General features: G+C 34.7%; 2 protein-coding genes across 2 annotated transcripts; both read left to right on the forward strand.

Moving 5' to 3' along the window:
• Positions 1-1522: 1522 nt before the first annotated feature.
• On the forward strand, positions 1523-6690 carry LOC130243049 (uncharacterized). Its single transcript, XM_056475085.1, has 3 exons — positions 1523-1781; positions 2254-2314; positions 6542-6690. Exons 1-3 carry the CDS (start codon positions 1551-1553, stop codon positions 6688-6690), a joined length of 441 nt encoding a protein of 146 aa, XP_056331060.1. The 5' UTR covers positions 1523-1550.
• A 5346-nt stretch (positions 6691-12036) lies between these two features.
• si:ch73-343g19.4 (dispanin subfamily A member 2b-like) lies at positions 12037-14552 on the forward strand. The gene is made up of 2 exons (XM_056475274.1): positions 12037-12389; positions 14139-14552. The coding sequence occupies exons 1-2, from the start codon at positions 12093-12095 to the stop codon at positions 14328-14330; spliced, it is 489 nt and encodes a 162-aa protein (XP_056331249.1). The 5' UTR covers positions 12037-12092; the 3' UTR covers positions 14331-14552.
• The last annotated feature ends 1115 nt before the right edge of the window (positions 14553-15667 follow it).

Raw genomic sequence — 15667 nt, forward strand, 5'->3', positions numbered from 1 at the left:
TATATGTATATATATATATATATGTATATATATATATATATATATATATATATATATATATATATATATATATATATATATATATAAATAATTGTGTTGATCTCTAATTTAGATCTGTATATACAGTATATGCCTTAAAGTGCGTGGGCCCTTAGAATCGTCCTAACTAATAAATGTTTAAAGTAGGCACTATCCTTATAAATAAACTGCATAGTTGCAATCTAAAGTACATTCTTGCCTGAATAAAAGCCTCAAAAGTACATTTTTCAATTCAGTTCAATTCACCTTTATTTGTATAGCGCTTTTACAATGTAGATTGTGTCAAAGCAGCTTCACATAAAATATCATAGTAAATAGGAACAGTGTAATTCAGTTTTTTGTGTTATAGTTCAGTTCAGTTTAGCTCAGTTCAGTGTGGTTTAATAATCACTACTGAGAGTTCAAACACTGAAGAGCAAATCCATGGATGCGCAGCTCTACCGATCCCAAACCATGCAAGCTAGTGGTGACAGCGGAGAGGAAAAAAAAAAACTTCACCAGTTGGCGAAAGTGAAAAAATAAATAAATAAATAAATAAAAAACCTCGAGAGAAGCCAGACTCAGTTGGGCACGACCATTTTAATTTCTCCGCTGGCCAAACGTCTTGTGCAGAGCTGCAGTCTCAGTGGTGAAGGCTGGAAGCTGGCCTCAGCAAATACTTGTCTGTCCCTGGAGCGTCACAGGAATCAGTCTCATGTTCTCAACTCCTCCATGACCACCACAGCAGCTGCTCAAGATACGACCTGGTCCAGGATATGGAAACTATGGGATCATCTCGTCACTGGTCTTAGTTCGAATCAAAGACTCTGCACAGTCTGAGGGCCTCAGGATGAGTATCCCCAAGTGGAAATGGAGAATAAAGAGAATAATTAGCGTAGCTGCTGTTCATTGTGTATAAACAAGATGCAGAAATCTGTGTGGAGCACATTCATGTATCATATAGCTAAGTGATGCATTAAGTTATGCTTTACTAAAATGATAAGTCTTTAATCTAGTTTTAAATTGGAAGAGTGTGTCTGAGCCTCAGACGTTATCAACATATTATGTAACATAATATTATATCATGTTGTCCAACAGCAGCATAATTTGTCAAACTGTAGTGAGTTGTTGAGTCCATCTTTAGTCCTAGTAATGCACAAGGGTAAAGAGGCTGTATGAGAACAGACAGCACTGTTATGTATGTGTGTGTGTGAATGTGTGTGTGTGTGTGTGTGTGTGTGTGTGTGTGTGTGTGTGTATGTGTGTATATATATATATATATATATATATATATATATATATATATATATATATATATATATATATATATATATATATATATATATATATATATATATATATATATTTCATCTCACATTGGCAGATGTGAGAACACAAGATGTGGTTTTCCAGTCACATGGTGCAACAGAAAGTGTGGTCTTATCATGCCACCATATAACTATGAATCCCTTCACAAACAAGAAAGTAAAGCAATACATCGTCTCAATACGAAGTAAGTCACAATCAGAAGAATGGATCACAGGCAGAATCAACCCGAGACTGTTGTGATGTTGCCGCCTCAGCATCCATCCTATCCAGGCCAGACGGTCACACAGGGTCCCTATGCTCAAGGGCAACATCCAGGACAACTGATTGTCTCTGTACAACCTACATTGTTTCCAGAATACCTGCGTTGTTCCATCTTTACCATGATTTGCTGCTGCAGTCCCCTGGGCATGGCAGCGGTGGTATTTTCCATCCTTGTAAGTATTACTTCATAAACTTTACTTTTTATTTGTGAACTATGTATTCATTTTATTTAGTTTTTTAATAAACTTAAAATTATGTGAAATAGCCAAAGTAGGTCCATGCTAAAATGATCAACAATTCTTTTTTGGTCTAAATCAGGGGTGTCATACTTAGTTCCAAAAGGGCCACAGTTCTGCCCAGTTTAGCCTTAACCCTATTTAAACACAATCAAACTAAATCAGTAATTGAGAAACCTACAGGTAAGAGTGTTGAAGCAGAGTTGGAACCAAACTCCAGTTTGAATTCCCTGGTTTAGACTTTATGAATTACATGCTACAGATGAATAATTATATATTTAGATGCATTTTAAATTGATTGGAATTACTAACAATGAATAAAATATACGAAATGCTTAGAAATCTGATGGCATGTTGGTGTGACTTGGTATTAGTAGTTAAACAGTAAGTTCAACTGTTCTTTTTACAGACTCGGTATGCAAACTATGCAGGACAGAAGGAACTAGCAGAGAAGAACTCCAAAACAGCAAGCATCCTGAATCATGTTGCCGTTTTTTTTGGCATCTTTATTATAATATTGGTTATTGCCTTCATATTTCTTGTTAAATTCTTTTTTGCATATATATACAAATACACCTAGATATTACCTGTGAATTGTCGTCAAGGCTGGCTTCAGATAACGACTGATTTTTGTCATTTAGGTAAATGTTAATGTGTTTACAGTCACTCAGTTAAAATTAATGCGTTAAGGCTGGACATATAAAACTATAAAAGCTCTGACTGACAGATTGCATTTATCATGAGTAAAACAACTTTCTTTTTTTATTACTGAATTGCATTTTAGGTGATAAAACCATTTCCAATATCACTGTAAAAAAAAAAATTGACAACTTAAAATTGTAAGGCAACTTGCTGCAGAGCTTTGAGTTGACTCAACTTAAATCGAGTCAAGTGAAGTACCTGGGTTGAAATTTTAGTCAACTCAAAATAGCTCTGCAGCAAGTTGCCTTATATTTTGAGTTGAGTCCTTTAATGCATTTTGTTGCATTTAAGTTACATTGCATCTACAGTACATGCCAACTAATTCTCGTTGGATTATAAGTAGGCTGTTAGGTTGGGGTTAGGGTTGACATGTACTTGCAACGTTTCTTATAGTCAGTTAAATGTCTGTTGAAGGAGCAGTATCAGCAGATATTAAGCAGACGGTCTACTAATACTCCGAAGTAATTGGCATGTTGTTGCAATGCAAATTTGAGTCAACATGCAGATTTTGTAGGGACCATCAAAATAAAGTCTTACCAACTTTTTTTACAGTGATGTTTTAAAAATCTTTCCAATATATTTTCTGTTCTCTTTATTTAAGTTTTGTTTATATATTTTGCTTTTTCTTATGTGCACCTGTGCTATTTTTCTTTCATTTTCAATTTTTTTTTCATGTTTGCAAATACTCCCAACAAATAAATAAATATGTAAACACTGTAAAAAATGTGTTTTTTCAACTTTAAAAAGTAAGTGTTCGTGCTGCCTTAAAATTTTAAGCTTACTTTACAGGTTAAAGTTGATAGGACTTGACAATACAAGTCTAATGGACGTGGTCTAAGTTTAGTTAACTTAAAGGGGTGGTCCACTACGATGTCATATTTTTAACTTTAGTTGATGTGTAATGCAGCCGTGTCGACATCTCTGAATGTAAGACGCTCAAAGTTCAATGCAAAAGGAGACATTGGTATTAACAGAGTTAGTTTAGCAAAACCTACAGAAAATTAAGTTTGGGGACTACAAAAAAATACATCCGGGTTAGTGAGATCACAAACGCTTCATGTTACGTGCATTTACCATGCATGCAGACCCTGTGCAGTGAAGGGGCGTGGCCAGAGGTGCTGTGATTCCTATAGCAGATAAAGCTAAAATGCCATCCAAACGCTGCTATTTCCACAGAGCTTCTTCTGTTTCTGTATTTGGGCTTCCAAAGGACACGACACAAAGAGAGAAGTGCTTACAGTTTAATTTAAATTGTGTTCCAGATAATTATAAAAATATATAGCTCTAGCATTTGACAAAGAAGAACTTTCAGAATCTCTCCTAGTTCATAGCTGGATTCAGCTAAAAACTCCTCCAACCGACGAAGCTGAGGGTTTTGAGCCACAACCTGTAAGTGTTTTTATATGTTAAAATTTATCTATTACATGCACAGTTTCTATCCTTAATGGTATGTTGTAGTGAGAATGTAAACAAGGATGTAAACAACGGGAAATGCGGTTTGTCACCGCCAACAATTTAGCTACAGATTCATATCAGTCAAACCACTGAAAACACAATCTTCACCAGCGCTGCAGTGTCTCTCTATGCGTCCGCTTTCCCTGTATTATACATCTCAAATAACAAACTCGCAAAATATATGTGAACGCTTCATATTGCTTACGTAACGCTTCTCTTCCCGATGACACAAATAACTCAGGTGGACACAGAGAACTCCGTTCTGCGTTGTTAGTTCTGTAACAGAAATATATGTCCTCTGGCAACAGTATGCATTTAAACATGCATCGCCTCTCTGCATTCAGCAACCATTTCTGCTGTGTTGCCACATAAAGTCATTTTAACAAAACATTTATAAACAAAAGTTCAACATATCTGTAACAGAAATATATATATATATATATATATATATATATATATATATATATATATATATATATATATATATATATATATATATATATATATATATATATATATATATATATATATATATATATATATATATATATATACATACATATATATATATATATATATATATATATATACACTTTGGCAACAGTATGCATTTAAACATGCATCTAAAAAACAAACTAAAAGGAAGAATTCACCCCTGCTTATATAAATGTCATCATTCCAGCTACACATATCATGAGCAAATTAAACCACAGAAATTTGGTCAAACCACTGCAATCACTCCATACATTTGATACCAAACATCACTTAATGTTCATATTAGGGTTGTATGGGATACTAACGTGTTAAAATACAGAATTTATCACATTTCGCTGGAGCTCATTTTACCTACCGCCTCTCTGCATTCAGCAACCAATTCTGCTGTAGGCGGGGCTTTGCAGGTAAAAGGTGAAAGAACCAATTACACACTGTTGCCACAAGAGGTCTCCCAACAACCACAAAATAAACAAAATAACACTTTTTGGTGAAAGACAATTAAACATTATTTTAACCCTGTTATACTTAAACATGCTTATTCCAAAAATATGTGAAGGACACTTGTCAGATTTTATTTTAGAGAGCAGGTGTGAGGTTCAGCTGTGTGGTCTGCATTTTCTGTCTGATTCGGCAAACAGCTACTCTGACTGACTGTTTACAGAGCGCAAAAGTACTTTTCCTGGTGACGTGGCGCTGATCCGCGAATCACAGCACATTATGTTAGCTAACCAATCAGAGCCTCTTGAAGGCGGGCCTTTCAGAGGAACTAGGAAATATGACAATCGTTTTCATGTTAGCTGAGTAGCTGTATATAATCAAAGTAAGATGTAGGAAATAATAACGTGATTTTTTTAGAAGTGAAGCATGAGCACACATTGCTTTGCATCTATTAAACACAACAAAGCCTTATACACACTGTGGGCCACCCCTTTAAATATATAAATCAGTAATTTAGAATTATGTTGATAGGATGTTGATGTTAGAATTGTGTTGATAGGACTTTTTCATAATTGTGTAATGGACATTAAAAGTGTAATGGATATGGTTTAAGTTTAGTGAACTTAAATATTAAAGTTGTCTTAACTCATGTTAAAGTCGAGAGGATAAAACACCCAGACACTCTCACATTCACCCACGGCCAATTTTGTTTATTTAATTTACCTATACCACATGTCTTTGGGCTGTGGGGGAAACTGGAGCACCCAGGAGAAATTCACACCAACACGGGGAGAACATGCAAACTCCACACAGAAATGCCAAGTAGCCCAGCCTCAAACGAGCAACCTTCTTGCTGTGAAGCGACTGAGCCAACGTCCCACTAACCACTGAGCCAACATGCCTCCCAGTGGCATAGTGCAAAATGCATGGGCCCCCCCACAGAATTGACAACCGGGTGGGGGTTACTAGCATTTAACGCTTTAAGATCGCCTGGACCAGCAATCAGAAGAAAGGATTCGACTTAATAGAGCAAAAAAATAAGTAGAATATGTGTTAGTATACCTTATCAATTACACAGTTTAAAAGAGAATAAACCAGCCACTGAAAATGTGATAAATTGTCCGTGATAATGATTTCACTCAGATATCTAAAATTTGCAGTAGGTTCAGAACTAACACAAATATACATACAACAAGTAATTTGAATAGTAAAACCACAAAAAAAAGAAGATGTCAAAAGTAAAATGAAAAGTTCAGAAAAAAATAGTTAAATTCAAACTCAAAGTCCCAGTGTTCTGTTCGGGCTCAGATACCAAAAAATCTGGGCTCTTAAGGCCGTCACACACCTGATGCGCCACTCAGCGCCGCGCAGATGACAGTTGAAAGTATCGCACACCAGACGCGCACATTCACATGGTATTTTAATCAAAACTATTCAGATGGCGCTCTGTGGCGCGGCAGAAATACAAACAGTGTACAGAGTCACAGCTGGGCGCCACGGACAGCCACCGACTTGCAGCGCGGTGTGTGTTCCCTGATAGAAATCTATGTTTAGGATTCTGAAATGTATGGCACTGCGTGGTGCTTCTGGTGTGTGATCCCCTTTAGGGTGCTTTCACACTAGCCCTTTTGGTCTGCACCTGTGTTTGTTTGACGTCAAAGCTAGTATGAACGTGTTCTCTGAACTCGGGTGCACACCCGTGAACCATACCCGAGTCCGCCTGAAAGAGGTGGTCTGGGGTACGGTTCACTTCTAGTAGGAATGCAATCAGAAAAAATAACAGTAGAGAACCGCCAACTGAACCACAAACTATCGTTTTCATATTGTTTATTCCTGTGTGTGTGTGTGTGTGTATCACGTACTGTACCTTAGTGACAAGCGGCACTGAGCCAGGGCAAACACAGTGATAATGTCTGCTTGTCTCCTCCAAAAACAGCTTCTGCAGACACCGTGTGATATTCTATGTGTAAACATGGGACCGCGTGTAAACCGCGTGTAAACATTTAGAATATTTTTGCGGCAGACAGACACAAGTCGCTTTCTGTATGTCCAAAACCAAAAGATACAGTAAAAGCAGAACGACCGCAATGTGCATTCGTCTCTTCATTTTGGCGCTTTGCTGCTCGATGACAAGCGTACAGGGGGCAAAGAGCTTAGAATGACCAAGAGGCGACACTCAATAGAACGTTCCATTTCAGCAACAGCCCCGGATTTCACCACTTTGGAGTGAAAGCGGTTGGCTGTCCATTGGATCTTATTGCTGTCGCGATGGCAAGCAGCTGCTTTGTTTTTTATTTATTTAAAAAGTGCATTAAAGCTGAGATGCAACCTGAAAGACAGCAATACAACACTTACTATCACAATCATCAGCACTTTTAATAGTTTATTTTACAGACTTAGAATATGCTGTTCAATTGGTATTTATTCCAAAATGGCCGTGCTATCTAGTGGCTGTTTTCCAAATCGCACTAGAGTGTCACTTCTTGGTGATTCTATTCTCTGTGACAGGGTTCAGAAGAAAAAAAAAACACTGAACACAAACCAACTGAGAAGGTGGTAAGGGGGGACAATTGAACTTGGGTACAGTCCAGGTAACTGAACCAAGTGTGAAAGCATACTTAATGCCCAGTTCAGTTCCAGAAGACGAAGAAAAAAATTGAGATATAAAAAATATATGTATGTTTGAAAATCCAGATAGCAAAACTTATATAAAATATAAATCAAAAATTGGTTTGATCCTACCAGATTTGATGACTGATCCCTCTTTGTCTCTATCACCACACAAAGTGCCAGTGCAAACCGGACAGAAGGCTCAGCATGGACAGTTTTCGAAGTCTCTTCAAAGTGGAAAAAGAAAACCAACCAAAAAAAAAAAAACGGCCTTGAAACAACAAAGCCAAATTAGGCATCAGTTTCAGTTGTCTGAATAAATGATCTCAAATTTAAAATAAACTGTCTGTCTAAATTATTTACACATACACAGAAACACACAGGGGCGTAGCAACCGGGGGGGACGGGGGGATACGTCCCCCTCACTTTTAGAGGCAAACCATTTAGAAACAGGTGATTGGTAATTATATGAATTATAGTAATTAGAATTATAGTATGATCTCATACAGCTGTCCCCCCTCCGCTACTCCTCTGAAAACACACACGCTAAATCACCATGTGCTCGTACAATAAATTGCAGTCTACTGTATGTACAGCGTTAGCAAAGCTGGCATCCATACACATTTCACACGAGGAATTATTTTCAACCATAAAACAGAACACATCACAAACCTTTAAATAATTATATACACAAACATTTCACACTCGTTGCTTCACTTCTCAGAGTTAGAGCTTTTAAACTATTAAATATATTTTCTTCTGAATGCTTTTTATTACAATTCACAGTATTTGACTTCAAAACAATAAAATACATCTTTCGTAAAGAATCAGCACTTACCAAGTAGAAGTGTAATGTTAGACGAGAATGAAAGGGAGGGAAAAGGAAAAAACAGCTTTCTGGGGGAATAAATGTTAAGTCTAATACATTCGTCAGGTCTCCTTTCAGTTTTGTCAGTTGTTGGGTCTCAAAATGTCAAGTATTACTGTTAATGTCTCACAGTATAAAACTAATATCAAGCTAACTTGTTAATAATCACTAGATTATTAAGCCGTGTACGTGTACTAAACTCGCACTTTCTAGTTTAAATGGTTTAAATTCAATCGCATTCTGTCGGCCTGTGTGCACATTCAACAGGGGCGGAGCTATCCTCGACCGTTCAGGTTAAAAGTCTCTCAGAAGATTATTATTTTTCTAATTATTTATTTATTTGCAGAGCAATCGTTCTTTAAATTTCTATTTCTTGCTAAATATAATTTTAAAATCAATAAGATAAATTAATTAACCACTTATGTAAGATAGATTATTGATCTTGGTTATATTAGCTTAAATTACAGTTTTTCTCAGTCGCTTTGGTGCATTTCTCATAACGCTATTTACATTTGCACAACAGTTAATGCATTTCTCAAAACAGTCATTTGTGCACATCATAGTAGCAGTTTCTCATTCCTTCCAACAAATTGCAAATGCTTTTGGACATGCATCAAAAATAGCAGCCCATTAATAGCTGTGAATATTTATAAGAACTGGTATAATAAAAATAAATTTAATTGTGGTACTGTATTTTTTACTGGGACCTTTTCAAAAGATGTATTAAGAATTCAACTTTGAGGTTTAATGTGTAACAGTTTGTTCAGACAGGAAATAGTTATCAGGATGTGCATCACTGGTAGAGACCAGTGGTGTAGTCCTAAAAAAAAAAGGTGGTGTACTATTACACTCGACCCAGATTTTAATTGAAAGTAGGCAAAGAAACAACGGAAGTCAATGTTTCTTTGATCCATACACACACACACACACACACATATATATATATATATATATATATATATATATATATATATATATATATATATATATATATATATATATATATATATATACATATATATATATATATATATATATATTTTTTTTTTTTTTTTTTTTTATTATTATTATTATTATTTTTTTTTTACATCAGTTACCTGTAAATATTAACTTCCACAATGAAAGGAAAAACAAATACTATGTCAATGTTGTTAATGTAAATCAATGGTTACAGGTTTCCAGCTTTCTTCAAAATATCTTGTTTTGTGTTCAATAGAAGAAAAAGGACAAACAAGTAAAGGTTGAGTAAATGACGACATTTTTCATTTTTTTGGGAAAACTACCTATTTAAAAAGAAAAAAAAAATTAACAAATTTGTTTGTTTTAAAGAGAGATGCTAATAGTCTAATCCTATTTAATGTTTCATGTTTAGCTAATAGTGCCCATTATTTAAGTTAACTCAATAGGGCCTGTGCATACATGGAAAGACACGTTTTTAACTTACTTTCTTTACTGGCTTATTACTTTACATTTAATAGGTTCCTTTAAACGTCAATCAGCCATTATTTTTGATTGTCACATTCGTGCATGCTTGTTTTAAACCAAACTATTAGAAGTCTATAAGATATTAGATACTATAACTATTAGATACCCTTTTAAATCGCATATTGTTACATGATTTATGTGTAGTCTTTGCCTCATCGTTTTTAGTGTTATATATAGTGTCGTTCCCTGTAGCGGTATGATTAAGACAAATAATTAAAATAATACACTAAAATTAGGAAAGTTTAATCAGAAAAATAAGTGAGTATACCAAGGGTATATGCACGTATTGATCCTCAGAAGTGGTAATACCCTAACAGCTCGTGGAAAAAAGTAAGCATACTGAGTATACGTGCGTATAGCAAGGACTACACCACTGGTAGAGACGTGATTAACCTAAGACCTGAATCTTAAAACAAGGATGAAAGAGTACAGGCTCAAATACAATCACAGAGAGGTACCTTTTTCACTTTTTGAGCATTTTAAGTAATAATATGTGCACTTTTTGCATTTTAAGTAATAATGTGTTTCACTTTTTGAGCATTTTAAGTAATAATATGTGCACTTTAGGTACTAACATGTGCTTTGAAGGTGCCATTGTGGACCCTTTTGGTAGAAAAGGTACTGCCCCAGGGCCCCCTTTACACCTTTATTTCTGAGAGTGATCTCATCCTAAGCAGATAATTTTCCAGTACACCAGCCATATTTAACCAGGGGTAAAGAGTAAATTCACAAAGTTCATTATTAATGGAATTATTCAATCACAAAACATTAGACAACAGTTTCTGTGTCTGTGTTTATAAATTTATATTATTATTTTTATTATATCAAGCTTTTTATGAATATACATTTACAGTATACTGTACTAACTGAACGTCTAAACCAGGGGTCACCAAACTTGTTCCTAGAGGGCAGGTGTCCTGCAGATTTTAGCTCCAACCCTAATCAAACATACCTGAACAAGCTAAGCAAGGTCTTAGGTATGCTTGAAATACCCAGGCAGGTGTGTTGAGGCAAGTTGGAGCTAAACCCTGCAGGGGTGGTCCCTGGTCTAAACAGTGTCTGTTTAACTGTGGTTTGAGGTTATGAGTCTGATGTTCTGAACTTTCTGCTGAAGGTAGTGGGCTAATGTGAGTCATTTCAAAACAGAGGGTGGTAGATTGTGTTTCACCCTTACTTTTGTTACAAACCCCAATTTATAACGCTCATCTAGGAAGAGGTCAGCAACATAAAAAGGACACACAAGTCAAAAAGTACCATTCTATCCAAAAATAAAGTGGCAACAAAAATATAGATAATTAATTTAACAATATTAACTCAATTACACAAACAGACATAAAAAACATAGATCAACAAAGAATTGAATAAACAGCAACAACACCAGAGCTCCTCAACAGCGGCTGCATATGACGCACACAGAATTCTCAGACCCTCATCAAGACAAGAAGATACATAGAGATTCTCAGCAGGTCAAACTCTCATTAGAGCAAAGATCAGGAGAATCAGTCAGACATGCGCTGGAAAACAAAGAGTCACACAAACGCACACTCAGCTTCCGCTTATAAAGCCGACAATCCTGATTAGCAGCAGGTGAAAGGCGGAGTTAGCCTCATAGAAAAGAAACATCAATTAATATCAAAAACTCCAAAACAACAACAACAATAATAATAATAATAATAATAATAATAATAATAATAATAATAATAATAAATACTAAACCGTGACACTTTACATGTGGTTTGTCAAGCCCACTCACCTGTGTGACACATTTCATAAATGCACAATGGGATTTTTTTTAGAGATATGGAGTGATTGTAAGAAAGTCTTAAAATAAATAAATGAATAAATATGATTATTAATTAGGCCTAATTATTTTCATAGTGTTTCTTGGGGTAGTGGCTAGCTAGTAGTTAGTAAACTGCAAAGTTGTTGAAGCAGTTTATGCATAGCATTCAATGAATCTACTAAAAAAATACAGCAATGCTTTCCTTACTGTTGCTAGCCCTCATCATTTTAATGCCACCCCCTTACCACCACATTAATTTTTTCCAAAGATCCGCCTCTGCATGGTATAAGCCTAGTTATGTTCTTGCAACTCCTCCTCTATAACTATAATTCACTTCAAAAAAGCTACGTTCAGCTACAGGCGCAGACTTATAAGAGACCAGAGCACAGCAAAGAAAATCTCAATCAGAAGAATGGATCGCAGTCAGAATCCACCTGAGAAGTCTGTGATGTTGCAGCCTCAGCCTCCACCTGCATACCAGGACAATCCTGCTGCATATCCTCCATACTATCCAGGCCAGTCGTTCCCGCAGGGCCCCTATGCTCAAGGGTCACATCCAGGACAAGCGGTGGTCTCTGTACAGCCAACGGTTTTTGTGACCGCTGCTCCACTGGTCAATCCACTGCCAGATTACCTGAGTTACTCCATCTTCACTACGCTTTGCTGCTGTTTACCTCTGGGCATCGCAGCACTGATATTTTCCATCTCTGTAAGTACTACTTTATCTGCTTTCCATTCATTTTTGAACTATTTCATTTAGGATCATTAACAATCTCATATTTTATTTGTCACATACACAGTACGATATGCGATGAATTGTAAGTCGCTTTGGATAAATGCGTCTGCTAAATGACTAAATGTAAATGTGAATGTAATATAAATATAAATTATCATTTAACATTATATTATTATATATATTATCAATAAGAATTTAATTTATGGAGTAAAATATATAAAAACAAAAGACAATTTTAGATATAGAAAAATTTAGATATAAAAAAAACACGGAATATAAATTAATTACACCCTTAGATATGAAGAATATAGCTCAAGAAAATATTAAATATTGAAAAATATATAATAAAACATACAACTGCACTAAAGTGTTTGTAGAACATCTCTACAAAAAGAAGAGTTAAAATGTCTTTCCATTTCATCACCTTAGAATTATAAGCAAATATTAAATGACAACTTATTTACGTTATGGGATGTTTTTTATAAGTTGTTTACATTTAGACATGTTATTTAAAAAAAAAAAAAGCAAATGTTACACACACACTGTTTGCTCTGGAATTCAAAAACTTTGAAACACAATATCTCAATTATTCAGAACACAGATAGAACCTTATAATTTCAAGACGAAGATCTATTGTTTATCAGTATAAAATATCAAAAATCTAGTATATAAGGGAAAGTAGTCAAACATGGTCACATGCAAAAATAAAAATTTATTTGTACTGTGTGAGTCTTAATAAACTATTTTGTATATATTAAATGTCTGAAGTGTACAGTGTGTTCTTTAATAGACAAAATTAAAATTTCATCATTCTGCATTGTAGTTTGGAGAATAATAAACATTCATTATACTAAAACTACTGTAATGTACAGTTGAAGTCGGAATTATTAGCCCCATTTCATTTTTTCCCTAATTTGTGTTTAACGGAGAGAATATTTTTTCAACACATTTCTAAACATAATAATTTTAATAACTCATTTCTAATAACTGATTTATTTGATCAGTTCAGCAAATTTAGTACTTAAGTAGACTATACTTAAAATGTTTAGTTCATCAAACTTAGTACTTAAGTAGACTATACTTAAATTGTTTAGTTCATCAAACTTAGTACTTAAGTAGACTATACTAAAATTGTTCAGTTCATCAAACTTAGTACTTAAGTAGACTATACCTAAATTGTTCATTTACCAAAATGAATACTTAAGTAGACTATACTTAAATTGTTCAGTTCATCAAACTTAGTACTTAAGTAGACTTTACTTAAATTGTTCAGTTCATCAAACTTAGTACTTAAGTAGACTATACTTAAATTGTTCAGTTCATCAAACTTAATACTTAAGTAGACTACACTAAAATTGTTCAATTCATCAAACTTAGTACTTAAGTAGACTATACTTAAATTGTTCATATCACCAAACTTAGTAAGTAGACTATACTTAAACTGCTCAGTTTACCAAACGTAGTACTAAGTTTGGTGAACTGAACAATTTAAGTATAATCTACAAAACCGGCAAGTTAAATAAACTTAAATATGCAAGTTTTGGGAGACTCCATTACTCAATTAAATTGAGGCAACAAGTTTACTCAATTAATTTAGTTCAGTCAACTAATTGGGGTTTTCAGTGTCGTGTTTGCTCTCTGATTTGAAATCTCCTCTGCTTTTGAGACATTTAGAATGAGAACAAAAGTGGTTAACAGTAAGTTTCACAATTGTTTTTCCAGACTCGAAACGCCAACCAAAATGGACAGCGTGAATTGGCAGAGAAGAACTCTGAAAAAGCACGCACCCTGAATCATGTTGCAGTTGGTCTTGGCATCGTTTGTTTAGTATTGGTTATTACCATTCAAGTTGTTATGGTCAAAAATGCATATAACCACAACTATAAATATGATATCTATAAATACCAGAAATGAGCTGCTGTCATGGCTGGGTTTGATTCTCTTCATTTAAATGCTATTTTGTCTACAGTCACCCAGTTAAAAGGAATGCTTTAAGGCTAGACATTTAGAGCAATAATAGCTTTGCATGGTCAATCATGAATAAAATAATTATTTTAATATTACTGTACTGCTTTTTACCCCAATATGCTTTCTGTTCTCTTTATTTCAAAGTTTTGTTTAAACCTTTTGCTTTTGTACACGTCTTATTTTTAACTTACATTTTTGTCATGTGTGTATTGCCATCAAAACTCTCAATAAATACATAAATATACATTTGATTTTATTGGGCTATCTACTATTTGTGTAAAATGTTACCCATAAAGCAGTTTGTGTCACACAAATATCATCAGATTTGAAAACTACAATGACTAAATGAACAGCAGTATGTTAGGGTGTCATTTCTAATAGAATGAATGCTGCCCACAGTTGAGGACTGTATTTACAGTAGGACATTGTCATAAGGCTATGAAGTCTCTTAACTTGAATAAGTGTTCAGACGTGAAATAAACTGGGGAGTTATTTCTTGGATCTTTGGTGCTCCATATAGCTATAAAAATCTAATGGTAACACTTTACAATAACAGTACATGAATATTGATGTATTAATACGTAAACTAAAGATTGCTTTATTATAAATTAATGATGAGTTAAGACGTGCGCTAATCATGAACTAGCTTTAACTACAACATAATTCCCAAGAGTTCATGTGTGAATAACGGTTACCTTAATTACTTGTTAGTACATGTTGTTAATTAAAGTATTAGTTTACATTTAAGTTTGTAAATGTAACCAACATGAACTCATGAGCTGTTAATGTATATAAACAAGACCGAGACAAGACCACGAGAATTGTCAGGCACCTAAACAATAAACTTTCTAATCTGAGAAGAAGATCAGCTAGGAAACCAGTTGTTCAAGTTGTCTCGATCATGCATCCCTTTACCTTCTCCACCAGAGCAGTTCCACACAGAATGTCTAAGTTTTTAATATGGTGTGTGTTGTGGCTCTATATTCATGTTTGGTGTCATTTTACATGTCTCTGTGTGATTGGTAAAGTGGTCCTAATTTCACTAATTTTCCTTATATCACTTAATTTGGGTTTTGACTTTGATACGATCTTTGCCAGACGCTCCACTACAGGGAAAATGGTCTTCACGTCAACTCATGACCAGGCAAGAGTCTTGGCTTTTATTGTCTTTAATTTATGGAGATTTGAGTGTTTAAGGGAAATGTGCAGAAGGGTCTGTGGCATTCTGTAGCCAGGATACCCCGTTGCAGTATATAAGTCTCTGAGCTCAGGACTTATATGCT

This window comes from Danio aesculapii, chromosome 16, assembly GCF_903798145.1.
Source record: "Danio aesculapii chromosome 16, fDanAes4.1, whole genome shotgun sequence".
NCBI classification, from domain to species: Eukaryota; Metazoa; Chordata; class Actinopteri; order Cypriniformes; family Danionidae; genus Danio; species Danio aesculapii.

Bases quoted from the DNA above. Each gene is read 5' to 3' on its own strand.
- LOC130243049 (XM_056475085.1), top strand. From the start codon at position 1,551: ATGGATCACAGGCAGAATCAACCCGAGACTGTTGTGATGTTGCCGCCT. The intron at 1,782-2,253 runs GTAAGTATTACT...TTCTTTTTACAG, and splicing joins CGGTGGTATTTTCCATCCTT to ACTCGGTATGCAAACTATGC. The intron at 2,315-6,541 runs GCATCCTGAATC...GATCCCCTTTAG, and splicing joins GAAGAACTCCAAAACAGCAA to GGTGCTTTCACACTAGCCCT.
- si:ch73-343g19.4 (XM_056475274.1), top strand. From the start codon at position 12,093: ATGGATCGCAGTCAGAATCCACCTGAGAAGTCTGTGATGTTGCAGCCT. The intron at 12,390-14,138 runs GTAAGTACTACT...TTGTTTTTCCAG, and splicing joins CACTGATATTTTCCATCTCT to ACTCGAAACGCCAACCAAAA.